The following is a 23,785-nucleotide window of genomic DNA, read 5'->3' as shown; positions in this document are numbered from 1 at the left end:
AGTTCCCAGTAATGAATATGAGGGACACTTTCAAACATTCATTGAAGCAAGCAGTTCGCCAATACCAGAAACTCTGAATGCCCACATGCCAAAATATCAGAAGCTCAATCTTGGGATGCGTAACCACTGCAGATCGTACACATTCACCGCAGTTGCAGCAAGACCTGCCATAACCAAATGTTTCACCCTCGAAAATATATTTCACAGAAATGCAGAATTTTATTCTGCCCCAAAACAATTAAATGTTCCAAAAAGAGATATACTGGCACACCTGCACACTCATACTCTGTTTTGTTATAAATAAAGTTACATTGGGCATTGTTGGAGGGGGTGTAAATATTTTCGGTCGATTCCATAAACAAAATCACAAAATGAGGTCGCAATTTTGTTCAAATGACTTGGAGACTATAAAAAATTCAGTCTATTAATTTATAACAAAGGATTGCCCAAATTTTTACCTGAATTATGGCGTATATTTTATCAAATTTGCTGAACTAGAAATTTATTTAATACAGTGACCCCTCGCTCAGGCAGCAGATGTCTGGTTCCAAGCAAAAAATGCGACTTACCGAAGGGAACCGTGAACCGTTATTATCATTTACACTTCTATCAAAGTAATTTATTAATGATGAAACCCTCACCTTGAGTGAACAATGCAGAAAATTATGAATGAAAAATCAAGATACCTGAACTTGTGCTGCTTCGTGTCCCCTATATGATACTCAAAATTACTTCCTCATATTCATGATTTCACTGTACAACTAACTGTTGCTGTTTTTTATTTATCATAGGTGTGATGCAACAAACTAGATTAACAGTGCGGGTCGCAATTCTGACAGAACAGGAATGCAGATACGTTAATTTCTAAAGAGCGCTATTGACAGATTCATTAAGCATTACCTTGTGTCAATGTTTACATACGATGCACCATGCAATTATACACCATCATCCATTCTATCTGATGTCCACCGATTTTATGTTGACAAACAGATACACCAAAACAGACTATTCGCAGTGAACCAATGCCCCACATACAATAAACAAAATTGTTCGCAACCAAAAGAACGACTGTAAATATTATTTGCGGTAATCATCTATTTCAACTATTAACGGGTAATCACGAGGCGACAATCATGTAGTCAATTAAATGGACTTGACACATTTACTTTATCGGGCGACACATGTGTCGTATACTGTAATTGGTGGTATCAATAGATTGCTAATTGTTGTAAAAAAACACCATAATTTCCACCACGTTCAAAATTGTACAGTTTTGTCATTACACTACTGCACGTATCATGAGAAGTTGAAGTTACACTGTTGAACAAAAATTAAATGTGGTCACTTCCATTCAAGAAAACAACCAGAGTTTAAGTGCAGCCTTTAGCGACAGTTTGGTACTACCGGTAACCATAAAAGGCTAGTAAAAAGAACAACTACGATCAGCTACTCCAATACAGCAATGGAAAAGAAAAGAAACTCTGTAATCAAGGGGTAATTACGCTATCGGAAGAACTGGACGGTTACGTGTTTGAATATCAAACGAACGTGCTGAAGGAAGATGAGTCACCAATGCGATGTTACAAACGTGTGTAAAAGAACAAGTGACACAGTTAAACATTGCAAACTTCAAGGCTTCGAATGGGTGGCTTAGGCGTTGGAAAAAACGATTCTATGTTGGTATTCGTAGAGGTAAGTACACAACTTAATCTGCGATGTTACAAACATAACTTTCAAAATTTAATGCATTTCATTTTTTTCAGGTACAAATGATTCTCAAAAATTGCCTGAAGACTACCGGGAGCAAATTTGTGGTTTTCGTGACAATATCCGCCATTTGCCGAAAGAATATGACTGCACACTTTTTAATATAGGCGATATGGATGAGACAATGATTCGATTCGACAATGCACCATCAACAACGAATAGCATGCAGGGAGAAAAAAACAGTATGTATAGCAACAACAGGAGGAAAGAAGCGAGGTTTTACTGTAGTGTTATCAGCGAGGGCGAGTGGCCACAAAGATCCTGCATATCAACAAAGCTGTTGCAATCTTTTTCGACGATGAAGACCTTGACTTCGACGGATTTGATGCTGACGATGCTGATCATTTGACAGTTGATCGATGGGACCTTCGTAGTTTTTTCAACAAACTAATAAATGAAATGTTTTTTTTTCAACTGTATGACATCGTAATTTCTGACTGGATTTCCCTGTATTGATGGTATGTAAATAATATTGTAATAAATGTGCATAATGTTTTGTAATCATGTGCATTTGTTTTTAATTATGTCCGAGTGGTCGTGCATGAAAATGACACGCAACTCGCTTTGTAAAATAATCTTTTAATCCCCCTCATGTTTTAAAACAAGTAATATGCCACAAAACATCTCACATAGTGGGCACAAATTTATATTTCCCCAATTTTCCGAGAGGGGGTGCACGGGTAAGCACCCACCCCTAAAAAATCATGATTTTCTGAGTTGAGGACCCTGGGCGCTAACATTGTCCACTACAGTATGTTGCTGATGCGAGTGACAAGGTGGTGATGCATACATTTACCAACATGTTGTGGATGAATACTTTTAATAATATATTTGCCTGATGCATACTTCCAGTGCCAACACAGTAATGAAAATATAGCAACCAAATTTAGTACATTTTTACCTTGGCATAATGTAATCTGATGTCACTCATTAATTCTTCTAATCTACTCAATCCAACACCTTGTATTTGTAAATAGACTTGTCCATTATCCGATACATGACTCACATATCCCTGTACTCGCCCTCCAACCTACAACAAAAGTAATACAACAAAACTGATCAATTCAAATTAAAGCAGCACTTCTCAAAACTCTGACAAGCAGCATTTTGCAGTGGCCGCCCTTTGACAGAACATGTTAATGTGTTTTCAATACTTTGATATATTTGTGGCATAGATGAAATATACTCTTAGAAAGGGCAAGTCATCGTTTTATATTTGACAAAAACGCTGGGTGAAACACATTCATTTTTTCACCACCAGACTTTCTCGTCCAAATTTTTCTGCACTTTTTTATATTCTTCAATATTTCCTGAAATGAACCCTAATTTTGAAGCCAACAGACAAAATTTGAGTCAATTTTCAGTTTTTACTCAAAAAATTTGGTTATTTTTGTCCCAATTTTCTGAATGAAAGTGCTGACTATAAACAGGAGTATTTTGTGAATTTGTGATGAAAAAAGAGAACAAATAATAGCATGTTGATCAACACCACATTGTTGAACTAGGAATGGCATTTTAAATGAAAAATGATTTTGAAAAGCTGAAATTGAAAGGCGATTTATATCCTAAATGCTTATTTCCATGTGAATCTCTTGATATGTAATAATTAAACAAGATATATGAATGCACCTCATAGTTGTCATCTTTGATTATTGATGATTTTAAAGGCAGTGGCCATTAGACATTCACCTGATTGTCAAAAATGTAAACAAATGATGTCACAAACTAAAGTTTGGGAGAAACCAGGTTGCCAAATTTATGCAAATTAGGTAAGTAAATGTACCGTACTTATCCGGGTAAGAGCCCATGCCTGGACAAATGCCCACCCCCTACTTTTGACACAATAAAGAAGTTGAGGTCATATCCGGGCACACGCCCAGAAGGTCTTTTTCCACACAAAACAAAAAAATATTTTCTATTCGTTGACTGTGGTTGTATTAACAGTTGACTTTCTTGAAGTCTGTCTGCCTGTCTGTCTGTCAGCTTTCTGCCTTCAGGGCAGCGCGTTCACCACTGATTTTTTTCAGAATCATAACAGTCAGCAAGTCTATAAAAATAAATATTAAAGCAGAAACAGTATTTCTCTTTGAAATATGTCGTGGCCCTAAAAAGGGCCGGCCGTTTGGTTTGTGCTTCCTTAGAAACGATTCAAACAAATCGTATAAGGAGAGCCGCTAAGCAAGTGTCGCACTCGTTCGGCTTTAGCGTCGTCGACAATGAAAACAATGTTGTAATATTGTAGCAACCCGTACCCGGGAGAATGATTGAAATCGCGTTATTTTGGCTTTATAAATATTTTGTAGCAGCTTGCAAATCCATAACTGGGGCCAGCAATTTTGCAATGTCACGCCGAAGACTGCCAACTTGTTTACCATCTTTTATCACCGCTATTGCATTTCTGTCATGAAAACTATTCTTCTGTCGTTGGATAAAAAAAAAACTTCCTATTTCAAGTCCACCGCGATATCCATATAGTGAGACATTCCAACCGCCGGAACTTGCTGAATGATAACTTTCACCGTGATCAATAAGCGTCGAGTCACGATTTGACCTTTATGATGAAATACTAGTAGTGATGTCATTCTTAGCCAATCAGTAAAGCAGATGCATAAAGGTCAAAGATGATTGCTAGACTGTAAACAAAAGCATCGTGTGCCATCGCAGCAGAGCGACCCAATTTTTCTTGTCTCTTTATTATGATTAGATATGAATGAAAAGTGCCAAGCTGACAGACTGCGAAATCCGTGGATTAAAAGTGCTAAGTCCAAATTGTGTGGGACGATATCGACGAACTTCAGGAATAAGTTGTAGGGATTTTGTTCGACGGCTACAGTGACGCCGCGACTTGGACATTTGAGGGTTTTTAGTTTGACGAAGATGGCAATGAACGAGAAGATCTGAGAAGTTTTTTTTCAAACAGCTATGAATTTTTATAATTTTTACTGTGTAAATTTGTAAATTATTATTGATCTTGTATGACGGTTGATTCGTAATTTTGTCGAGACCGGAAATCATTTTACGCAGTTTAATTCATTTCGAGTTCAGGCGTATTGGGCGTGTTTGTCGGCGGGAAAATCCTAATTCAAATGATTCCTCACTGTCGATTTTTATTATTTCTGGTTTACTTTTCACATTATAAGCAATACATTATTTTTGTTTTACTTCTAGTGTTGCATATTGTTCATTTATTTCCGTTGCATGTTTTCATTTGACGTTCTATTCCCTGCCGCAGTTCGATCTGTGTGTTGTCAATTTTCGCGAATTTTTGTTTTTTTTGCCGGGGATCTCCTGGCAAACGCCCACCCCTTCTTTTTGGCAATTTTCCATGTTCAAGACCCTGGGGCTTATACCCGGATAAATACGGTAATGACTCTTACCTAATCTGCTTTATGGATTATCACAGACCACATATGCAGCAAGTTTTAAATAGAAATCCATCAGGTGGCTCTTGAATATTGAAACAGCTGGAAATTGGCCACTATTACACAAATTATGTAAATTAATAACCACAGATTTCAAGCAAAACCTAATTAGGTCTGCATACTAACCAAAATTATCTAGGTACCAAGTTTTATTCAAATTGCATGAGTGGTTTTTGAGATATCAAAAATGCCTAATGTCTAACCCCAAACTTAAACCACTCTGTAGATCATGCCAGAGCAGCCGATGGGGGAAGTTTTATTGAAATATTTTGGGTCGCTTTTAAGATATCATCAGAACTACAAATGTGCAAACTGAAGGCCGACAAAAAACAAAACCTATTGATAGTGGCCAGTTATAGTTCTGCTGAAAACAATGCATGTATAAACCAACTGGAGAACAAGTAAAATTAACTTAGTTTTCACCTACTATGTTGCTTCAATCTAGGTTATTATAGTCACAAAGTACATTTTGCTTTACCTTTGGTAATTTTGGGGATAGTTCTTCATCAGCTATTAGCTTTAAACATTCTTCATTGATGCTAATATCCTCAGCAGTTGATGTATCTATCAGCTCTATATGTGTCACTTCACCTCTAGAAGACAAAGAGGTGAACAGTGATGAACTTAAGAGGAATACATATGATATGCAAGAGGAACACGGAGATGAATGCAAGAGGAACACGGAGATGAATGCAAGAGGAACGCGGCGATGAATGCAAAAGGAACGTGGTGATGAATGCAAGAGGAACTTGGCGATGAATGCAAAGGAACGTGGTGATGAATGCAAGAGGAACGTGGTGATGAATGCAAGAGGAACGTGGTGATGAATGCAAGAGGAACGTGGTGATGAATGCAAGAGGTATAGTACGTGGTGATGAATGCAAGAGGAACCTGGTGATGAATGCAAGAGGAACGTGGTGATGAATGCAAGAGGAACGTGGCGATGAATGCAAAAGGAACGTGGCGATGAATGCAAGAGGAACGTGGCGATGAATGCAAGAGGAACGTGGCGATGAATGCAAGAGGAACGTGGCGATGAATGCAAGAGGAACGTGGCGATGAATGCAAGAGGAACGTGGTGATGAATGCAAGAGGAACGTGGTGATGAATGCAAGAGGAACGTGGTGATGAATGCAAGAGGAACTTGGCGATGAATGCAAGAGGAACGTGGCGATGAATGCAAGAGGAACGTGGTGATGAATGCAAGAGGAACGTGGTGATGAATGCAAGAGGAACGTGGTGATGAATGCAAGAGGAACGTGGTGATGAATGCAAGAGGAACGTGGTGATGAATGCAAGAGGAACGTGGTGATGAATGCAAGAGGAACGTGGTGATGAATGCAAGAGGAACGTGGTGATGAATGCAAGAGGAATGTGGTGATGAATCCAAGGTTACAGGAACGCCACAGTGAATGCAAGAGGAACACCGCAGTGAATGCAAGAGGAACACCGCAGTGAATGCAAGAGGAACGCCGCAGTGAATGCAAGAGGAACGCCGCAGTGAATGCAAGAGGAACGCCGCAGTGAATGCAAGAGGAACGCCGCAGTGAATGCAAGAGGAACGCCGCAGTGAATGCAAGGTGAGAGGAACGCCGCAGTGAATGCAAGAGGAACGCCGCAGTGAATGCAAGAGGAACGCCGCAGTGAATGCAAGGTGAGAGGAACGCCGCAGTGAATGCAAGGTGAGAGGAACGCCGCAGTGAATGCAAGAGGAACGCCGCAGTGAATGCAAGAGGAACGCCGCAGTGAATGCAAGAGGAACGCCGCAGTGAATGCAAGAGGAACGCCGCAGTGAATGCAAGAGGAACGCCGCAGTGAATGCAAGAGGAACTCCGCAGTGAATGCAAGAGGAACTCCGCAGTGAATGCAAGAGGAACTCCGCAGTGAATGCAAGAGGAACGCCGCAGTGAATGCAAGGTGAGAGGAACGCCGCAGTGAATGCAAGGTGAGAGGAACGCCGCAGTGAATGCAAGAGGAACGCCGCAGTGAATGCAAGAGGAACTCCGCAGTGAATGCAAGAGGAACGCCGCAGTGAATGCAAGAGGAACTCCGCAGTGAATGCAAGAGGAACTCCGCAGTGAATGCAAGAGGAACGCCGCAGTGAATGCAAGAGGAACTCCGCAGTGAATGCAAGAGGAACGCCGCAGTGAATGCAAGAGGAACTCCGCAGTGAATGCAAGAGGAACTCCGCAGTGAATGCAAGAGGAACTCCGCAGTGAATGCAAGGTTACAGGAACTCCGCAGTGAATGCAAGAGGAACGCCGCAGTGAATGCAAGGTGAGAGGAACGCCGCAGTGAATGCAAGGTGAGAGGAACGCCGCAGTGAATGCAAGGTGAGAGGAACGCCGCAGTGAATGCAAGAGGAACGCCGCAGTGAATGCAAGAGGAACTCCGCAGTGAATGCAAGAGGAACGCCGCAGTGAATGCAAGAGGAACGCCGCAGTGAATGCAAGAGGAACTCCGCAGTGAATGCAAGAGGAACGCCGCAGTGAATGCAAGGTGAGAGGAACGCCGCAGTGAATGCAAGGTGAGAGGAACGCCGCAGTGAATGCAAGAGGAACGCCGCAGTGAATGCAAGAGGAACGCCGCAGTGAATGCAAGAGGAACGCCGCAGTGAATGCAAGAGGAACTCCGCAGTGAATGCAAGAGGAACGCCGCAGTGAATGCAAGAGGAACGCCGCAGTGAATGCAAGAGGAACTCCGCAGTGAATGCAAGAGGAACGCCGCAGTGAATGCAAGAGGAACTCCGCAGTGAATGCAAGAGGAACTCCGCAGTGAATGCAAGAGGAACGCCGCAGTGAATGCAAGGTGAGAGGAACGCCGCAGTGAATGCAAGAGGAACGCCGCAGTGAATGCAAGGTGAGAGGAACGCCGCAGTGAATGCAAGAGTACTTGTGACTATATGCAAAATGTCTTTATATTTGTTTACCTTTTGACAACAGCAGCAACAAATACTGTCCCAAGAGCCATGTCAATCAGTTTCTCCAACACTTTAGGGTTCTCAGAAAACTCTTCAAGGCCAACTAAACTGCTCTTTATTCCCTGCAATCAAAATAAATGCATCTAAAATATTATAGTTTTTAGTGCTACACTAGAAATGTAAGTTGATAATTTAGGACCATTCACTTGAAAGTCACTGACTTGTATCATGTGATGTAATTCATATTATTAAATTAATGACTTCTTACCTGGAATGGTAACTGTATAAACTCTTGTGGCAATTCCCTAAGGTTAGATTTATCAACTTTCTCAGTAGATCCATGGTCCATAAAATCACAAATAACCTGCAATAGTGTTTTTAAGTATGAATGTGGAAATGTTAAAAGCTGTAAATATAATTATTTTTATTTGGTAAAATGAAATTTGCATTTTACAAACAAAATAAGTGTAAAAAACAAAGGGAATCAGGGGCTACAACACGTTTCTTTGCATCACAAACAATTATATTTTTTCTCGAATACAGACCTCTCCTGCAGTCAACAAGATGACTCAATTTGATTTTTGGGGAATTCCAGGTTGACTCAAGATTTTGAGAAATTGAAAATGTGTGTGTGGTTTTGAATAATTGTGGGCATTGTGTAATTGAGTGTTAACCATCACAATTCCTTTGGAATAATTATGCAAATGTTATGCAAATTAGTATGTAAATTTTTGTTGTTGCTATAGTGAGTAAAATGCCTGAACATTCTATTATTTTATGGATTGAATCATCAAACCCATTTTTTTCATTTGTGCTACTATAAGACAGGCATAGAGTAAATATTAATCAAATGAGTCAACTTTAACCAAGAATGACCTCTAAGCGAAACTATAATTTTAACATTGAAAGAAGCATATTGCCCACTGCATTACATCTGAAAAATGTATAAACAATGACCTTTTTTTTTTCAAACAAGTCATTGAAAATGACACAGTCCGCGTTAAATTTTTGAAAGTTCTCTTTGTGCTCGTCATATTAAAACGAAGGGGTTGTCGCGAGCGTGTTCTTGAAACTTGAATTCCAAGGGTCGTATACAACAGATTGTTTATTTACATCAAAACACTTGTTCCGTGTTGTAGTAATATGGCCAAAAATAAAAACAGCCGTTATTCGGCCATCTTTGATCTGATTATGAAACACACTCATATGTATGATGTATGTGTCAAATGCGAATGAAAATGGTACATAAATTGTGGAAATATAGGAGTAAGGCCAAAAAGTCAGATGGCTGTCAATCGGCCATCCTTGAACAAATTTTGAAACAAATTGTCATGGACATGTATCCTAACATGTATGATCTATGTACTAAATTTGAATGAAAACTGACAAAGCACGTCCAAAATACGACATTTTCAAAAAACAAGATGGCTGCCAGTCGGCCATCTTTGATCCAATTGTGAAATAAATCGTCATGGACATGTATAATCTATGTACCAAGTTTGAATGAAAACTGACAAAGCATGTCCAAAATACAACATTTTCAAAAAACAAGATGGCTGCCAGTTGGCCATTTTGAATCGAATCGCTGAACCACTGCATGTGCATATGTCCCACATAAAGTACTAGGCACATGCAAAGAATGAACAGAATCGGTCCAAGGGAGTCTGAGATATGACTCCGGATGGCGGCACAGACGCATGCACGGACGGAGACCGAATTATAAGACTCTGTTTTCGGACTTCGTCTGAACGGGGACTAATAACAAAAGCATTGTGTTTCAAGATAAGGCCAGTGATGTATGTAATCATAATTCAGGTATTTGTCAAAAACTTACCTCAGATGCAGTAACTTGGGATACTTTAACTCTGTAATAGGAGTCTTCACAGAGAATGGCATACACTTGACCAATAACAGGGGTACCACACACATCACTAGGATTAGCAGCATAATATTCCGTCATTCTGTCTTCTAATTCATCCAATTTATCCTGAAATGAAATTTAAATTTATCCTTCAGTTGCTCAGTTTAATTTTAACACATCAGCACCATGCAGCATTTTGATTGGTTAATTAGCGACCTGACCAATCAGTTCTAAGATTGCAGTTTTATGTGTGTATGAAAAAAAACATGGCGGATATCGTATCGCATTGAGTGTTTACCGTAAAAAATGTTAAATTCTTTTCAATGCTCAGTTCAATTCTAACACGTTGGCACCATGCAGCATTTTGATTTTCAATTAACGAGTGACACCATCAATTGAGAGACGACAGATTAGCAAAGGGTTTTGCCATGGTTACTGTTATAACAATGTACTTACTGTATCACAACCATGACAGTTAATGTTTGTTACCTATGGTGATTGCAATTGTTGTGACATAAAAATCCCAAAGGTTTCTACATTTAAAGTGTCTAGTAGTTTTCAAGAAGGAATTTTCACAAAAATGAGAAAAATATTCACAAGCAAGCGACCTGATGGTTGAAATAGCTCTGCTGTTCTACAAGAACATTGTGGCAGCCAAGTTGAGCAAGACAAAAACATGGTTAACCCACAAAAAAGTAGTTTGGTTCTGACTATTGAGAATATGTCAACTTAACTTCATCAAACTAATTGTTCACAAAAGTAATGTATACCACAAATATCAAAACAACCAGGAAGAATTTGAAGAAACAGAATTGTGATAACGACATGAAATCACCAAATCTGACAGACATCCATTCAAAGTACCTAAATAGCAAGTGTCAAAGCAATTGAGCTGGTATCCTCATACTTACAGAATATTCTGGTCCGATTAATCTCACACATAAATCTGTTGATCCACCAACATAAGACACATAGACGTCCCAATAGGCATCATTTGGAGTCTGTAAATCAGGGGGTGCCACTCTTGTATCACAGATTATATCAGGGGGTGTGACACTTGTAGAAAGTACTAAGCCTTCTTCACATAGTACCTTTTTGACATCAACATTATCATCAACTGCTGTGATCTCCACTGAGCATTTGCCGTCTACAAGAAACGAAAATATATGTATCAAATACGTACTTGGACAACATTAAAGACCTGATATATATACAATGATACCAATCTATTAACTACAGTGAATTCAATTGTAAGATACATTTTCTATGCTTAGAATGCTCTGCAAATATCACTCTGCCGTGATTATCGTGGTAATGTTTGTTTTTAGCATGCTTTTATTATGCATTCGTCTTTCCTCATTTTCGATACTAAATTTATCAGAATCTCGTAGTTCAAAATTATTGTTTGACATTTTTTTTCTGGAAAGTAATATATCAGATGTGGCCAAGAGCGACCTGATGCAGCCAAGACCGGCCAGATGCAGCCAAGAGTGGCCAGATGCAGCTAACAGCAGCCAAGAGTGGCCAGGTGCAGCTAACAGCAGCCAAGAGTGGCCAGGTGCAGCTAACAGCAGCCAAGAGTGGCCAGGTGCAGCTAACAGCAGCCAAGAGTGGCCAGGTGCAGCTAACAGCAGCCAAGAGTGGCCAGATGCAGCTAAAAGCAGCCAAGAGCGGCCAGATGTAGCCAAGAGCGGCCAGATGCAGCTAACAGCAGCCAAGAGCGGCCAGATGCAGCTAACAGCAGCTAAAAGTGACCAGATGCAGCTAAAAGCAGCCAAGAGTGGCCAGATGCAGCTAAAAGCAGCCAAGAGCGGCCAGATGCAGCTAACAGCAGCCAAGAGTGGCCAGATGCAGCTAAAAGTGACCAGATGCAGCTAAAAGCAGCCAAGAGTGGCCTGATGCAGCTAAAAGCAGCCAAGAGTGGCCAGATGCAGCTAAAAGCAGCCAAGAGTGGCCAGATGCAGCTAAAAGCAGCCAAGAGTGGCCAGATGCAGCTAAAAGCAGCCAAGAGTGGCCAGATGCAGCTAAAAGCAGCCAAGAGTGGCCAGATGCAGCTAAAAGCAGCCAAGAGTGACCAGATGCAGCTAAAAGCAGCCAAGAGTGACCAGATGCAGCTAAAAGCAGCCAAGAGTGACCAGATGCAGCTAACAGCAGCCAAGAGTGACCAGATGCAGCTAACAGCAGCCAAGAGTGGCCAGATGCAGGTAACAGCAGCCAAGAGTGACCAGATGCAGCTAACAGCAGCCAAGAGTGGCCAGATGCAGCTAAAAGCAGCCAAGAGTGGCCAGATGCAGCTAAAAGCAGCCAAAGGTGGCCAGATGCAGCTAAAAGCAGCCAAGAGTGGCCAGATGCAGCCAAGAGTGGCCAGATGCAGCTAACAGCAGCCAAGAGTGGCCAGATGCAGCTAACAGCAGCCAAGAGTGGCCAGATGCAGCTAACAGCAGCCAAGAGTGGCCAGATGCAGCTAACAGCAGCCAAGAGTGGCCAGATGCAGCTAAAAGCAGCCAAGAGTGGCCAGATGCAGCTAAAAGCAGCCAAGAGTGGCCAGATGCAGCTAAAAGCAGCCAAGAGTGGCCAGATGCAGCTAACAGCAGCCAAGAGTGACCAGATGCAGGTAAAAGCAGCCAAGAGTGGCCAGATGCAGCTAAAAGCAGCCAAAGGTGGCCAGATGCAGCTAAAAGCAGCCAAGAGTGGCCAGATGCAGCCAAGAGTGGCCAGATGCAGCTAACAGCAGCCAAGAGTGGCCAGATGCAGCTAACAGCAGCCAAGAGTGGCCAGATGCAGCTAAAAGCAGCCAAGAGTGGCCAGATGCAGCTAAAAGCAGCCAAGAGTGGCCAGATGCAGCTAAAAGCAGCCAAGAGTGGCCAGATGCAGCTAAAAGCAGCCAAGAGTGGCCAGATGCAGCCAAGAGTGGCCAGATGCAGCTAAAAGCAGCCAAGAGTGGCCAGATGCAGCCAAGAGTGGCCAGATGCAGCTAAAAGCAGCCAAGAGTGGCCAGATGCAGCCAAGAGTGGCCAGATGCAGCTAACAGCAGCCAAGAGTGGCCAGATGCAGGTAAAAGCAGCCAAGAGTGGCCAGATGCAGCTAAAAGCAGCCAAGAGTGGCCAGATGCAGCTAAAAGCAGCCAAGAGTGGCCAGATGCAGCTAAAAGCAGCCAAGAGTGGCCAGATGCAGCCAAGAGTGGCCAGATGCAGCTAAAAGCAACCGGAAGGCACCAGATGTAACCAAAAGTGACCAAAAGCCACAAGATGCAATCAAAAGCCATTAGATGTGGCAAACTGTCATCAGAGTCAAGTACCACCAGTGGCATATCAGATACAAAGTTACTGGTAGTCAATTTGCACTGTTCCAGTACAGATACATTATACAAGCACGATTTCACATTTACCTGTCAATTCCACTATCTTCATGATCAGTTCTTCTTTTGTCAACTCTGTAAATCTTTGATTTGCTGTTTTACTCCAATTACTTTCATTCTACATTGATCAAACAGAAAACAAAACACATTTCACAAAAACTTCTTTTTACACAGAGCTTCAAATTAACATTATCATTTTTAGTCTTGATTCGTACTTACCTTAAGTGGTTGTACACCATATAATTGACAAGGTATGGCAAGAGATGGAGAGGTGGCACACATGGGTATCAATTCTCTCACCCTGTCTTGTGTTACAGTTTCTTGGTTACCAAAATCAATAAACTGTACATGGATTTCATCCATAGTCTATAATAATTATAATAATAATTGTTTATTGCATCTTTGGAAATATACATTTCTTTCAGTATATAGCTATAGAAATATTAATCAATACAGAAAAATATAACAAGTTAGTAAAAAGAATTTTAAAGAGTAAATAAAATATAAATTCAAATCACATGTTTTTTGTGTGTTGTTGTGTCATTAGTTTTGATAATATGACACAAACAATAATTTTGTTAATATAAAGACTAAGACTAAAAGATCTCATTCGTTTATAAAAAAGTTTTAAGGTGATACCAGATGATCCATTTTCAATGTAGTAGAAAGCTTCTGTGAGTTGATTAATTGCTAAATATGTAAATTAATTCAGCAGATTAATTCAAAACAAATATATTACTACCAAGAAAAGATTTTTCTGATCAAGTAAGTTGGATGTTCATTTTGATATTTTGAACAACTTTTTCCTTGTATTGCTAAGATACATAAAAATCCTTGTAACAATTAATATTAAAGTATTAATATGCAAATTAGCAAATAAACTGCAGACTTATCATTCATTGATTTATTCAAACAAATAGCATCTATGTATAGATTAGAGCAAACCAGATGAAACAAAACAATGGTTAATTAGTATGCAAATTAGCTAATAAATATGCATAGAATAAAAAATTAAATGTTTACCTTTAACTTTTGTGTAATTCCCAAAATAATTGCTCTGCACCAACAAATATCCCCAGAATACTGAGCAATACAATGCTCACCAATATTATAGTCCGACAGAATTGGTGGTGGTTTTGTCGTTAACTGAAAAAACAACACAATTTATGAATAAACTATAAATGTTATTTAGGTATGACACAACATATAAAATTGGTAAAGGTACTTTATTTGGCAAACAACAGGGGAGCCCGCTGCGGGGATCAGTCAAAATACATAGTTTAGATCAAATTTCCCAGCAGGCTCCCAAACGTAAAAGTAGTAGCTTTCACTAGCTACTGGTAGGAAAAGTAACAACCCTTGTAAATGATAAAACTGGGCAACACAAAATTGTTGCTGGCTGAGTAAATGAAAATACAAATGTAACGAAACACTGTAATATAAAACTCTGTAATAAAGACTATAAAAATACAAACAATAATAAAAGATAAACTGGTTAGTGCAGCAGTAGCTGCAGGTTAATAGGTTAGTCATTAGTACGAATTGAGGGGTAGGATACCGCGGAAGCTGTACCTACTGGTTGTGTTATTTGCAGAGACACCGGAAGCTGAAACTGCGTGATGTTATGTGTTACTGGTAAAGGCAGCGGAAGCTTCAATTACCGGTAGAGGCAGCGGAAGCTGCAACTACACGACAGGTTAGCATTGAGGCAGCCGGGGCTGGCCTGATATGGTAGAAACAGCGGAAGCTGTGATCTACAAATATGGTTGTTACTGAAAGTGTTAATAAAATTACAACTGAAATTACATCTTGGGGGCGAATGAGGATATGGAAATGTGCGAAAACCCCCAAAATGATGCAATGAGATTGCAGAACCATCAAGAGCCAAAATTAGATGACTTAGCTGTGGCCCATAGCTCTTCCCGTGTTGAAACTTGGGTTCCTCATGAGGCAGATCTAAGGTGTCTTATGATGTAACGATACTTACCTCATAGTGATCTCTAATTTCATCCATGATGTCATTTATATTACAATCGTTATCATGAACATAAAACTCAGAACAACTTTCAACATGGGATATGTAAACTTGATTTGATGACCTGTGACAATTTTTCAGAAAAAAAAAAATCATGAATGTTTTTGAAATTTTAACAAACTAAAAAGAAAGTATAAAAAATTAAACATTTTACCACTATGTCACTTTGTGTACAGTCTGTATTAGACGTCATTAAATAATGTACCAGGCAACATTTAAAATGTCTTTAAGCCTTTGAATGCCATATATTTTTACCACTCAAAATTCGATGCAAATATTTTCACATAATTTCATTATCATTTTGGGCCAAACAGACTGTTTCAGATATTGCTTTTAGTTTTTGATCAACAAATTCATCAATTTTTACCAACATTTCCTGGGAGGAGCAGCAGAATTATTTGGTGCCCAAAATTGACAACGGCACTCAAATGGTTAAACAAAACTTGGATTTTATTACGAATTGGATATTATTTTCGCTGATAACCAGATTAAAACCAAGTGAATATTCAAATACCGCATTTATCCGGGTATAAGCCCAGGGTCTTGAACATGAAAAACTGCCAAAAAGAAGGGGTGGGCGTTTGCCAGGAGATCCCCGGCAAAAAAAAAACAAAAACGAAAATTCGCGAAAATTGACAACACGCAGTTCGAACTGCGGCAGGGAATAGTACGGTAAATGAAAACATGCAACGGAAATAAATGAACAAAATGCAACACTAGAAGTAGAACAAAAATAATGTATTGCTTATGTGAAAAGTAAACCAGAAATAATAAAAATCGACAGTGAGGAATCATTTGAATTAGGATTTTCTCGCCGACAAACATGCCCAATACGCGTGAACTCAAAATGAATTAAAATGTCAGGGGTTAAACTGCGTAAAATGATTTCCGGTCTAGACAAATTACGAATCAACCGTCATACAAGATCAATAATAATTTACAAATTTACACAGTAAAAATTATAAAAATTCATAGTTGTTTGAAAAAAACTTCTCAGATCTTTATTTGTACGTTCATTGCCATCTTCGTCAAACTCAAAACCCTCAAAGTCCAAGTCGGCGTCACTGCAGCCGTCGAACAAAATCCCTACAACTTATTCCTGAAGTTCGTCGATATCGTCCCACACAATTTGGACTTAGCACTTTTAATTCACGGATTTTGCAGTCTGTCACAATCAGCACTTTTCATTCATGTCTAATCATAATAAAGAGACAAGAAAAATGGGGTCGCTCTGCTGCGATGGCACACGAATGCTTTTGTTTACAGTCTAGCAATCATCTTTGACCTTTATGCATCTGCTTTACTGATTGGCCAAGAATGACATCACTACTAGTATTTCATCATAAAGGTCAAATCGTGACATTGCTTTTTTTATCAGACTCAACGCTTATTGATTACGGTGAAAGTCATCATTCAGCAAGTTCCGGCGTTTGGAATGTATGACTATATGGATATCGCAGTGGACTTGAAATAGGGAGTTTTTTTTATCCAACGACAGAAGAATAGTTTTCATGAAGGTAATGAAAGATGGTAAAAAAATTGGCAGTCTTCGGCGTGACATTGCAAAATTGCTGACCCCAGTTTAATGATTCGCAAGCTGCTACAAAATATTTTATAAAGCCAAAATAACGTGATTTCAACCACTCTCCCAGGTACGGGTTGCTACAATATTGCAACATTGGTTTCATTGTCAGCGGCGCTAAAGCCGAACGAGTGCGACACTTGCTTAGCGGCTCTCCTTATACGATTTGTTTGAATCGTTTCTAAGGAAGCACAAACCAAACGGCCGGCCCTTTTTAGGGCCACGACATATTTCAAAGAGAAATACTGTTTCTGCTTTAATATTTATTTTTATAGACTATTATGATTCAGAACGTGCTGCCCTGAAGGCAGAAAGCTGTCACAGCTATTTTGCGTTCACTCCTTGTTTTACGCAATTAACAATTTTTATAAGTATCACGACAGACTTCAAGTAAGTCAACTGTTAATACAACAACAGTCAACGAATAGAAAATAGATTTTTTTTGTATAGAAAAAGACCCCCTGGGAGTGTGCCCGGATATGACCTCAACTTCTTTATTGTGTCAAAAGTAGGGGGTGGGCGTTTGCCCAGGCATGGGCTCTTACCTGGATAAGTACGGTAATGTATTTCCTTCACAAACAATTGAATTCAAAACCTGATAAACATCTCTGCAACTGCAGGAACCCTAGGTGGCAGTACAATTGCTAAAATAGTTTGCAAGACTTACCCAATTGGAGGAACCCTAGGTGGCAGTACAATTGCTAAAATAGTTTGCAAGACTTACCCAATTGGAGGAACCCTAGGTGGCAGTACAATTGCTAAAATAGTTTGCAAGACTCATCCAATTGGAGGAACCCTAGGTGGCAGTACAATTGCTAAAATAGTTTGTAAGACTCATCCAATTGGAGGAACCCTAGGTGGCAGTACAATTGCTAAAATAGTTTGCAAGACTTACCCAATTGGAGGAACCCTAGGGGACATAACAATTGCTAAAATAGTTTGCAAGACTCATCCAATTGGAGGAACCCTAGGCGGCAGTACAATTGCTAAAATAGTTTGCAAGACTTACCCAATTGGAGGAACCCTAGGGGACATAACAATTGCTAAAATAGTTTGCGAGACTCACCCAATTGGAGGAACCCTAGGTGGCAGTACAATTGCCAAAATAGTTTGCGAGACTCATCCAATTGGAGGAACCCTAGGCGGCAGTACAATTGCTAAAATAGTTTGCAAGACTTACCCAATTGGAGGAACCCTAGGTGGCAGTACAATTGCTAAAATAGTTTGCAAGACTTACCCAATTGGAGGAACCCTAGGGGACATAACAATTGCTAAAATAGTTTGCAAGACTCATCCAATTGGAGGAACCCTAGGCGGCAGTACAATTGCTAAAATAGTTTGCAAGACTTACCCAATTGGAGGAACCCTAGGGGACATAACAATTGCTAAAATAGTTTGCGAGACTCACCCAATTGGAGGAACCCTAGGTGGCAGTACAATTGCCAAAATAGTTTGCGAGACTCATCCAATTGGAGGAACCCTAGGCGGCAGTACAATTGCTAAAATAGTTTGCAAGACTTACCCAATTGGAGGAACCCTAGGTGGCAGTACAATTGCTAAAATAGTTTGCAAGACTTACCCAATTGGAGGAACCCAATTTGCCTGCGACGCTATGTGTTTCCTCCGCGATGCTATTATTTATCCAGTGATCTGATTTCTTCAGTCTTTCGCATACTGTAAGTTTCCTGGCTAACTAGTTAAATCTACAAATGCATTGTATTAACGCCAATTTCCCGGGATAATCCCCTATTGTTTCTCATTGGTTGGATATCGTTTTAAAAAAACAAAGCAGTTCTATAAAGACAAAGCCATAAGCCCCGGTGTCAAACGCTCTTTGCCAAACGTATATTCATATGCAAATGATATAGTCACACTTGGGGTCAAAAGCCACATGTTTCCGGTGTGTACGAAACGTATTTTCATTATTATTTTTAGAAATGTAGTAGTACTATTATTCTAAGTTTCGATTTTTGTCAGTATTTTTGATATTGTATTTGTTTCTTGAGATCAAAATGTGAAAAAATATATATATTTTGACCTCGTGATTGTGAATCCAAGATGGCGTCACCCACGTAAGATCCAGCGAGCGTGAACTTCCCACTCGGATCGCATATCGTGCTCAGATTCGGATGAATTAAGTGAAGCATAATTGAAAATAATATATTTATCAAGAAATCGGGAATTCTAATCAAGAAACGTGTGGAAATTGGAGAGACACTTGTGTTATTTCTTGGAAGAAAAGCCTCAATTTTACGTGGTATAACAATGGCGACAATTCGTAATTCAGACCCCCGTTGTCTCGAATTGTTCACAATTCTGTTGAACAGACAACATCGATGATTAAAAAAAATACATAAAGATGGATAATTTCAGCCAGAAAAACTATTATTGCTCGAACATAGTAGCGTAAGTATCGTGACTCGTAACAGTTGTTGTACTTAACCGGCAAACAACAGAAACGGAAGACAAGCAATGAGAATAATCAACCCCATGTTTAATTTACCGGGACTGAACAGGGTTTTATAAAGTTGCTGATTGCTGGGCCAAGCAAAGAAACAGAAAACTCAGTATTTCTGCGGAACATTTGCAATACTAAACATGCAGTGCAATAATTGTATACAGATTGTACATAAAATAAATAGGAAAAAAACTGGTTTTGTTTTATTTCTCCATATGACAAACAATATGTTAATTTATGCTAATTATTATGCAAATTAGCCGCAACTCTATGAAAAATTTCTGGGGAGAACACTGGAGGAGCCCTAGGTGGCATAACAATTGCTAAAATAGTTTGCGAGACTCACCCAATTGCAGGAACCCGAGGCGGCAGTATCTTTATCTTCTTTTTTTCCACACAAACCTGTAATAGATAATATTTGATATACTTCAATCAGTATTCCTATGTGAACGCAAACGGGTGGCAAGCATCTATAAACTGATCACTCTTGATAGTGATTTATTGCATGTACAAGTACTGAAGACAAGAACACTATGCAGCATGGATGGAGGTGTATGAGCACTGATGAAAACAGGAACACTCTGGGCCGAAATTCGAGCAGTTGTTGCACAGTGTACTTGAACACAGTTGATCACACCTCTGTCACGAATCGCCCAGGTAGTAGCTCAGGATTTACAATATTTTAAGATTTGTTAATATTTAACATAATTCAACAGAAATATCCTGCTATAGTGCTATGCATTTTAACCAATGCAGGTGAACTGGCAGCACACACTGGGAAAGGCGATGGGAAATTCTCAGCAAAATGATACAACATTGTAAATATATTAATAGTTTTATCCAGAACATGCATCTTTTTTGTTGTGCACTCAACATTTTGTTCATGTTACAAAACATCTTCGGCTTGTTGACAGTTGTGGCAAACCTGACTGTGTAAACCCGAAAGTAGTCCGGTACCGGTATAATATCACGCAAATGAATATCACCAGTGTGATGACGGGTTAATGTCACAACTAAGTGAAAACATGTGTATGTCTATGTGTATAATAATGCATTGTTTTGTTAGTTGTTGTGATGTTTTTGGGACTACTTTATTGCACGTGTCAGAATACATACTTTTGTAATGGTGTTGTATGTCGCCTGATCACCCAAGTGTATTGATATTTAAAAAGTAGTGCCGTTGGTAACTGAGAATGGTGGAATAAACAATAAGTTAAGGTAGCGAGACTATTATTTGTGTTGAAAATTACGATTTTCACATTTATTTATTAATTGATGAAATGCACTATAAACTTTCATATGATAAAGTCAACATAACATAGAATGTCATGTAAGTTGGTTAAAATGTATATTTTCTGAAGGGAAGCAAGGCAGCCTCAGTAGTGTTTTTCAAAATCAACAATACAGGTTTAATCTGTGTGCCTATAAGTTTCAAAGATAAACTCAAGACAAAGCAATGTTAGGATGTGTTATCAGTAGCTATCTGACACACAATGAGTGTTTCCAAACATTCGAGTGGTTTGTCTCCGCCCCTGTTTGTTTCACAGATTAGTCATTTGCATATGAATGTGTCAGACACAAGGTCACACAGCCACTGAAAAAAATCATTGATTTTGGTGTTTTCATATGCCGAATTTATCCAATTATAGCTATCCCATTCCTTTATTTTTTTGGTTTCTAATAGCCTTACACATTTGGATGCCCCTACACATGGTAAAATAGACCTTGATGGGAAAACAAATTGATTGTGCTGATAAACAAGCTTGAAAATCTTTGCTGTTACTTCATGGACGTTTTCTAGGAGTTTATGTTTTTCAAAATACAAGGTCTTTAACAAAAAATAACGTATACTTATTGTCGTCGGATTAACACCAAATTTTCACAGCTTTAAGGTGACAATGAGAGGAACTTGAATGTGTCCAGACAAACTATTTCGTCGATTATTTACCAACGAGTTGTGGTTTGAGTTGGGGGCAATGTGACTAAAACAGTAATTGAAATTCAGCACACTATTTTTTAAAACGCGTTGCTTGAATAAAACTGACCAGACACATTCAATTTACCAGACTATTGAACAACTAGGAAAAGTGAAAAAAAATACTTCTTATCGCCAGCGTAAATGCGTAATTATTTTTTTTACAGAAAAAGTAATTTTTCACCTTTGATTGAGTAACGTGTCGTAAAATGCAGATACGGGCATGCAAAATACACTTGTGAAAAGCTTGAAGTCTGGCGATTCTAAAAATATATACTTTCCCGGGTCTATTTGTAGTCATTTAGTCACAATTAGAAGATGAAAACAAGTATGCAAATAATAGTCTCGCTACCTTAAATTTGAAAGCTCTCTGGTTTCTTTGATGTTTCATGTGTTCCTGAGTCAACACATCGCAGTTGTCAATTCCCACTTTTTATGAACATCAACTCGGATAAAAGTTGGATATGACATAATTTTTACTTTCCCAGTGACGGATAAGACTCACCTTATTTGTGGTACCAGATTTACCACTGACAGATCGAATTGCTCCAGTCTGTGATACAGTAATTCTCAAATTGTCATCACCACAACCATCAAGATTATACGCAGTAGTAGCATCAGATACTCTGTTAACCAGTGCACTGTCACTCAGCTTAGCAGGCGCACTGCCAACATGTGGAAGTTTTTTACTGTCCCCATTAGCCTTCAAATCAATTAGACTCAATCTGGATGTTAATTCTTCAGTCTTACATTGTTGTGTTTTGGCAGGATATAAAATAATTTTATTCATTATCCTAAACAAAAATAAAAATTGTCAGATACATAATGTATGTAACAGTATACATCAACATAAGAGAATATTTCAAAGTTATGATGACAGAGCTTGAAATTCAAAAACTTATAACCAGTTGTCCATTGGAATAACCAATTTGGGAAATGGTAGTCTGCCTAGAGGATAACTTCTCAATTGCGCAAAAAAAAATCTTAGATAGCTTTCGTTAAGGATGCTCAATACAGTATCCCGAACGTGGATGAAGTCAAACAGAATGTGCAGAAGTTTTCACATTCTATTGCTCATGTATTAAGCATAGAAAAAAATTGCTGAAACTGTAGTATCGTTATAAATAGGTCTGAACCCCCTATTTTTAATTTTTTTCAGAATGTTGTTCCAGCCATATTGTTTCAACGCAGAGACATTTTCTAATGAAACGCATTATGTTTTATTTTTCCTTTCCACGTATTAACTTTGTAATCAAGTTTATCGAAAAAATTAGGCCCATACTAAACATTTGTTTCTGCACATTATTTTATATAACAATCCTGTGTGAGGGTATTGATAAAGAGATCAAACTTTGTTTAGTAGATTAGAGACAGAATTTTCTAACCCAGTAATTATCTTTATGAAATTAGTTACTTACCTATACTAATACCAAATTTCGTTTTAACTAATGTTATTAATATCAGTCTTAAACTTGAATTTATGTAATTTATTTAACAATATGTGTATTCTGTTATTTACAAGACTTGTGTATTTGTGTACAAAGTTTATGCAGCTTCTATTCTTGGTAGATTAGTGAGCCTCTGTTATAAAAAGGCAGCAACAAATGAATAATAATAATAATTAGCTATCTATTCGCGAAATGAAAAAACAAAATTGTGAAACTGTAATGAGCAACCTTAACACAAGGCATGGTCATGAACAATATGGAAAATAGTGCCCTCACAGTCCAATCAAGAACACACTAAAATCTCACAAAAGGTGAGACTTGATTGAGATAGTGCCCTCACAAATCAATCAGGAACACACTAAAATCTCACAAAAGGTGAGACTTGATTGAGATAGTGCCCTCACAAATCAATCAGGAACACACTGAAATCTCACAAAAGGTGAGACTTGATGGAGATAGTGCCCTCACAAATCAATCAGGAACACTGAAATCTCACAAAAGGTGAGACTTGATTGAGATAGTGCCCTCACAAATCAATCAGGAACACACTGAAATCTCACAAATGGTGAGACTTGATGGAGATAGTGCCCTCACAAATCAATCAGAAACACACTGAAATCTCACAAAAGGTGAGACTTGATGGAGATAGTGCCCTCACAAATCAATCAGGAACACTGAAATCTCACAAAAAGTGAGACTTGATTGAGATAGTGCCCTCACAAATCAATCAGAAACACACTGAAATCTCACAAAAGGTGAGACTTGATGGAGAGTGCCCTCACAAATCAATCAGAAACACACTGAAATCTCACAAAAGGTGAGACTTGATGGAGATAGTGCCCTCACAAATCAATCAGGAACACTAAAATCTCACAAAAAGTGAGACTTGATTGAGATAGTGCCCTCACAAATCAATCAGGAACACACTGAAATCTCACAAAAGGTGAGACTTGATGGAG

General features: G+C 39.0%; 1 protein-coding gene across 1 annotated transcript in view; it reads right to left on the bottom strand.

Annotated features, from left to right (window-relative positions):
- The window catches only part of LOC102804562 (tudor domain-containing protein 7-like), a 66,134-nt gene that overhangs the window by 17,261 nt on the left and 25,088 nt on the right, over positions 1-23,785 (bottom strand). Inside the window, exons 10-21 of the mRNA XM_085507456.1 lie at positions 21,884-22,172; positions 19,750-19,805; positions 15,316-15,427; positions 14,352-14,474; positions 13,548-13,694; positions 13,359-13,446; positions 10,882-11,117; positions 9,944-10,096; positions 8,378-8,473; positions 8,119-8,231; positions 5,668-5,782; positions 2,669-2,797 (exon numbers count right to left, since the gene is read on the bottom strand). Coding sequence (XP_085363582.1) covers positions 2,669-2,797; positions 5,668-5,782; positions 8,119-8,231; positions 8,378-8,473; positions 9,944-10,096; positions 10,882-11,117; positions 13,359-13,446; positions 13,548-13,694; positions 14,352-14,474; positions 15,316-15,427; positions 19,750-19,805; positions 21,884-22,172 — 1,657 coding nt within the window. The remainder of the gene's footprint in view (positions 1-2,668; positions 2,798-5,667; positions 5,783-8,118; positions 8,232-8,377; positions 8,474-9,943; positions 10,097-10,881; positions 11,118-13,358; positions 13,447-13,547; positions 13,695-14,351; positions 14,475-15,315; positions 15,428-19,749; positions 19,806-21,883; positions 22,173-23,785) is intronic.

The sequence above is a fragment of the Saccoglossus kowalevskii genome, chromosome 14 (assembly GCF_978046115.1).
Source record: "Saccoglossus kowalevskii chromosome 14, keSacKowa6.1, whole genome shotgun sequence".
NCBI lineage: Eukaryota > Metazoa > Hemichordata > Enteropneusta > Harrimaniidae > Saccoglossus > Saccoglossus kowalevskii.
This window is presented reverse-complemented; position numbering and strand designations above follow the sequence as displayed.